The following is a 6,343-nucleotide window of genomic DNA, read 5'->3' on the forward strand; positions in this document are numbered from 1 at the left end:
AGATCTACTGTTTACATCATTTAAGGTACTTGTGTGTTGATGAACATGTTTCACGCAGATACAGTCACACACTCATTTCCAGATTTGTGTAAGTAATATGTATGTATGCTTATTAATTCATGTAGGTATGTGTGTGTACAAATGGCCAAACAGAAGTTTCCTTATCAATGTACTTCCTCAGATTTTCCAGCAAACTTTTCGCTGCATTACTTTTTTTTTTTTGACATCTGCAACATTACATTTACATGTGTTGACAATAGGAACTTAAATGTATGTGCGTGTTAGTTACACTTACTATATTATCGGTAACTTATATCATGTAAAAATGTTCTTTTATTAGTCTTGGTAGATCAATACTCCCTTTTCTCTGTTTTCACTTTTTCGTGTTCGTTTTGGCCTTATTTGATACCCACATCAAGCTTCAAATTCTTCCATTGCTCTGTTCACCTAAAAACAACTCAAAACGCATGTAGAACACCATATATACAAACTTAGATACCTATGCGAGATTATGCAAAAATGTTATTAATGTTCAACTTAAAATAATGTTTGATAATATATAAACCAAGAAATATAAAAGTCAAAAGCATGAAAAATGATTACATCAAGTAACTATTCATTTTATTTGATGTCAACCTCATATGATGGTGTTCTACACAAATCCACTTTTGAAGTCAAGAACCACGTTTCATGAATGAACATACATTTAAGGAACATACATTTAACTATTCGTTTCATGAATGCCAAGTTACAAAAAAAAAAAGAACCATGTTTCATTAGGCTTTTCATCATTTAGAATGTTTTAGTTTCTAATTAAAACTTTTTCAAATTTGAAATATTTTAGTAGATGTGCATCATAATTATTAATTTTCACTGAATTTTGTTTACAAAAAAAAAAAGACGTGGGTTTTCTACAGTTGCATTAATTAACGTGGATTAATTCGACCAGAAAGAACAGAAGATCTCGCGAGTGTATATGATCGGAGATGCTGACTGGCGTTTAGTGGTAGTGTTCAATGCATATGTAGAAAATATAATATATGAAATTAATAATTATACCCCTTTTTTTTTTTGACAAAGGGCTAATAATTATACTTACTTTAATATAATATATGGAAATTATACTTACTTATTTGATGTTAAAAAAGAGAGACAATTATTGTTTCGCTGGTTTTCACAACAAACTTTTCGTATCACTGAATAATTCTCATGCGTCACCTCCTAGACAGACAATTATGATATCATCTGGTTTGTTCATAATATATTTGCATGCATGAATTATTATTTTCTGAGATGCGTTGTACAGAAGCAATAAAATATATGAAGATAATCTAAAAAGGCATTATGAAATATTAATATGTATTATATATATTTGTGGATAAACAGTGATCGATCTATATTGGTTGAAAAAGAATTAATTTAAATTAGTTTGAGTCAAACTATGATTGGATGATGAATACCAAAAAGACAAGAGTCTTTTTCTCGTTTGACTCTCATTGTATTAGCTCGGGTTTTTCCTCAACGGTTGGCAAACTAAAGTGGACAAATTACTGGATTTTTCAACTTGACAAAAAAAAATAGTTTTCAGCATATCATTTTCTAAAGGCAAACTTTCAAAAAAAAAAAACTAAACAGGTGTATTAAAATATAAGGCATATTACAATATATATTTCAAATTCATCTAGTAATTTTCACAGTAATAAAAATACAATACTACTAAATGTGCTTTAGCGGTAATTAGACCTTTTTGCAAAAACAATATTTATAAATGACGTTTAACATAGGAAAAGATATAATCTTATAGTTCAACTAATAATTATGCAAATATTTTAGTATAACATCAAATTCTTTTGATTGGAAAAAATAAAACTATTAAAAAGTTATCGACATAGTGGTTTATCTTTAATTCACGGAGATTTTTACGATTTTTCTAGGTTTGACCTACACATCTCTTTGTGAAGTAGTATTTCAGCTAAAGACTCTAGGATCTCAAGTTTTTGTACTACATATGAGTTAAGAGTATCGTTTTTTCTTCTTAAATACGTAATGTCATATTTACTCGTTCTTTATGAAAGGAATTTCTGTACCAGTCCTAGTCACGATTCCAAAAGATCAATTAGATTGGTTTATGGCAATATATAACTTTTTCCTCGTTTTGAATTTCAAGCTCTATCATGCATTTTACAACAACAAAAAATACAGTTACGCATGTCTGAACTATATTAATCTAACGATTAATCATTGTATGCAAAATGATTAGTGTTTACAGCATTAACCCAGTAACCCATAACATTAATTTAGTGTTAAAACCACACTATTTAAGTGTAGTTTCAACACTAATAACTTTTTTTCAACTACAACACCAAACTTCATACTAAAACTATTCCAATACTATTATAATATTAAATTGTAACTTTTGAATTATTTAATAATTAAAATAGAAATAATCATTATGTAATTATATCACAATAAAATTTGAGTATGGTGAATAGTGTTACATAAAATTTGAGTGTTGTATTTCGCAATTTTTTGGTTGGACTGAAGATGGTTTGTATTGGATTGAGGATGGTTCATGCCAATCCTTAGGGACCATTAGCTCGGTTAGAATTGTAATAGTGGTTTGTCTTGTGTTTTTGAGTTAGTAGAAGTTATTGTATCATTGAGGTCGAATTTAGGAGGTTTTAAAAGTTGGAATACTTCGAGTTGTGGAGTATTTTCGGCTCTTTGTTGACTAGGAACCGTGTGTTTGATTACCGATAGTCTTGGTTCAAATCCAAAAGCACCTCGGTGTTACTGTTAATCCATGTTCTTCAAGGTAATATGTGGTGATTAACAGTTTGTACTTGATTGAATCTCGGAGTCGAATCAGAGTCTATTTGTGTAATTTGTGGTCTCAGTTATGTGGTCGAATTTAGGGTTTAAGAAACGTCTCAGCTCGGATTGCGTAGGATTTAACTTAGTGTTCTTAGATAGTATCAGATCGCGTCGTTAATATGTTGGGTTAAAGTTTATTGTGGTTGTAATCCCATTCACCTTGTTAACAAGTTGTTGTTTGAGCACAAAAAATCACAGTAAAATAGAATTTTGGAGTTGAGTTATATAAATGACATTAAACCCACAAAAGGAGGATAAAGACGGGAACAACGTACACGGAAAAAACGCGAACAGTAACAAGGATAGTCAATAATACACGTATCAATTGGTCATGAGGACCGCACAAGAGGATTGTCACAACATTAACATATATAAATAAAAAGAAATTTCATTTTTATTTTATCTATATACATTACCATACTGATAGAAGTTTATTTCTGTTAATAGCTAAAATTCAACAACTGAGATTACATACATTCAGAGTATCTAATATATTTCATAAATAATAAATTTGAAATAGATCTGTTTCCTTTATTGTTAAATTATTATGAATTTCCAAATTTGTTTCCTTCATTCGTACCAATATAAAAAGATACACAACAATAAAAAGGTTAACCAAGCTCTGAGATCAACTTACAAAATGTATTCAATCCCAAATGGTTTAAACTCTTATGGTGACAATACTATGAATCTTCACGATTCTGTTCCCACCCAAATGAACTCCAGCTTTGGGGATCCCGAGACTAAAATGTTTCGGTCAATGTTCACTACTTCTGTCATCACAAACCATCATGGTTTGTTCTCTTCCTCTCATGCTTCTAACTGTTATCGAGATTCATCTTCTTTTGGTTTCAATAATTCACATGCGGCTTATCAGATGAGAACCAACATGGTCTCTGATGTCGTTGATTACTTTCCTATTAACCATAACCCACAAGTTTCTCAAGTCTCCATCACCCAAACTATCACAAGAAGGTACTCTGTTATAGTTCCTACCCGTAGTTTGATCACTGCCCAAAATGAATACGAACGTGCTATGAATCCCAACATTTCATATCCTTCCTTTTACCCTCAAACTTTTGTTGACAATCAGAGAACCCACCCTCAAACTTTTGTTGACAATGAGAGAAACATTTTAAATCCTACACCTCTCAATACCATTTATCCTAGGAATGTACACCAGTTTTCTTTTTCACCAAATCACCACCATGATCAACATGTTCCTCATCGTCGACCAGTGATTAAACGTCGAAAATTTGAAGAAATTTTTGACGGTTTTGATTTTGAGGATAATGGTGTATACGATGGTCGGACACATAGCCTACCGTATGAAAAGTACGGTCCATATACATGTCCCAAATGCAAAGACGTGTTTGATACTTCACAAAAGTTTGCAGCGCATATATCTTCTGTTCACTACAAGAATGAGACGGTCGAAGAAAAAGCAAAGAGATACAGCGCGAGGAACAAAAGAAGATTTCGTAAGATAGACCAAACGATGCATGACGAATCTCAAATGATCCAACCCGAAGAAAGAGTTGTAGAAGAAAGCGGAAGCAATAATAACATTGCAAGTGGCATTGAGGCTTCCCAACAACAGCTGGTTGTTAAGGAAGAACCTACTTATGATGTTGTTGATTGATATGTTTTCTGTTTGGAGTTTTATCATAATATATATGTATCTTTTGTTGTTGTTGGAATTTCATCATCCTTGTTGATGAGTGATTTAATCACTGGGATTAAATCTCCGCATTAGTGAAAAAAATAATTGAATTATTATAAATGTTTTGCGTTATCTGTAGACTATGGTTCAGTTATATTTTGTTAGTTTACTCCCGAATTTCCTTCATTTCAAAAAGATTAAATTGTTTAGCGGATTCTATTGCTAAGTTTGCTCTTTGTAACCCAACTCTTTAATGGGCTAGGCTGGAATGTCTTTTTCTTAGTGAATCTTGTAAAAAAAATCAATAAATTTCATATTTCGCAAGAATTATATTGTAGTTTTAAAATTAGTTTAATTTAAATCAATAACTATCCAACAGTGTAACCATTATATAATTTCGCAAGAATTATATTGCAGTTTTAAAATTAGTTTAATCTAATCAATAACTACCCATGTAACATTTTTTGGGGTTTAATGATAAGGTTTAGATATATAGTGATTCATAAACATCTATAGTTCACCAAAAATAAAGATATATATATATATATATATATATATATATATATAATTTTTTGAACGAAAGTTAAATTTATTCAATCCAAAATATTTTTACAATGGATGCTTCGTTAACTCAGAAAAAAACAGAGCTAGACTAATAATCTCTCTATATATTAAAAGAGAAGTCAATTTATTGAGGTCTGGTGACGTGTCGTTCATAGATGAAGTTTCAAAAAAATTGTTATAATTGGATTGGTCGATTGTTTTTAATTTTTATTTATTTAAATTAGATTTAAAAATTTAAGGTAAGTCTAAAAACATTTAACATCACTTGCCATATAATTTAAAGAATATTACAAATAATAATTTATGGCAACTAATTCTCAAAATTATAAAAAGATTAATAATATTATATTTATTACTTTTAATATTTATAAACTATAAAATATAATGAACAAATTTTTATATGAGATAATTATAATAATTTTATACTATACTTGATGAATTGTATTCGAATATAATTATATAATAACTATTTTAAATATTACAAAATCCAAACATGTTTATTAATATGATTTTTAAATTATTTATCGTTGTTTACAGAATAAATTTATCAGAATTTTAAAATTATTTATATAGTGTTATAAATTATTTATAAAAAATAAATCCTACTATATATTGATTGAGAAGTCACATAAGTGATTTTTTATTACGTGTTGATCATAAATGAACTCTTCAAATTGTTATCATTTGATTGACCGATGATTTTTAATTTTATTTATTATAATTATATCTAAAAGAAAAGGATAATTCAATTACCACTTTCTAAATAATCTACATAATATTAGAAATAATTATTTATGGTAACTAATTGTTGAAACTATGAAAGAGTAATAATACGATCAATTTTTTATATATTTATAAATTACGTAAAATAATGAACAAAAGTGTTTATTTGAATTGATATAATGATTTTATATTCGTATAGAAAGAATTATATTTGTATATAAAGTATCATAATAAATATTAATGTCTAATAATTCAATGCATGCTTTATAAATCATTTATAAAATTATAAATACATTTATAAAAGTCGGACATTTTAAATTATTATCAGAGGTTCTAAGTCATTTATACAAGCTTATACATTAATTTATAAAATGTATTTTGAAACTTTTTCTTCCTATTACAATATTTTGAATTTTTTACATTTTTAATGGTAAAATTTATCAACTATGTTTACTTAGTGTAGAAACCCATAAACTAAAGATTTACTGGTATTAATAGTAATTATGACCTGTTAGACTT

At 28.4% G+C, this 6,343-nt stretch overlaps 1 protein-coding gene across 1 annotated transcript; it reads left to right on the forward strand.

Moving 5' to 3' along the window:
* Nucleotides 1–3,171: 3,171 nt before the first annotated feature.
* On the forward strand, nt 3,172–5,391 carry LOC103845497. Its single transcript, XM_009122368.2, has one exon. The coding sequence runs from the start codon at nt 3,422–3,424 to the stop codon at nt 4,514–4,516; it is 1,095 nt and encodes a 364-aa protein (XP_009120616.2). The 5' UTR covers nt 3,172–3,421; the 3' UTR covers nt 4,517–5,391.
* The last annotated feature ends 952 nt before the right edge of the window (nt 5,392–6,343 follow it).

Source organism: Brassica rapa, chromosome A10 (assembly GCF_000309985.2).
Source record: "Brassica rapa cultivar Chiifu-401-42 chromosome A10, CAAS_Brap_v3.01, whole genome shotgun sequence".
Lineage (NCBI taxonomy): Eukaryota > Viridiplantae > Streptophyta > Magnoliopsida > Brassicales > Brassicaceae > Brassica > Brassica rapa.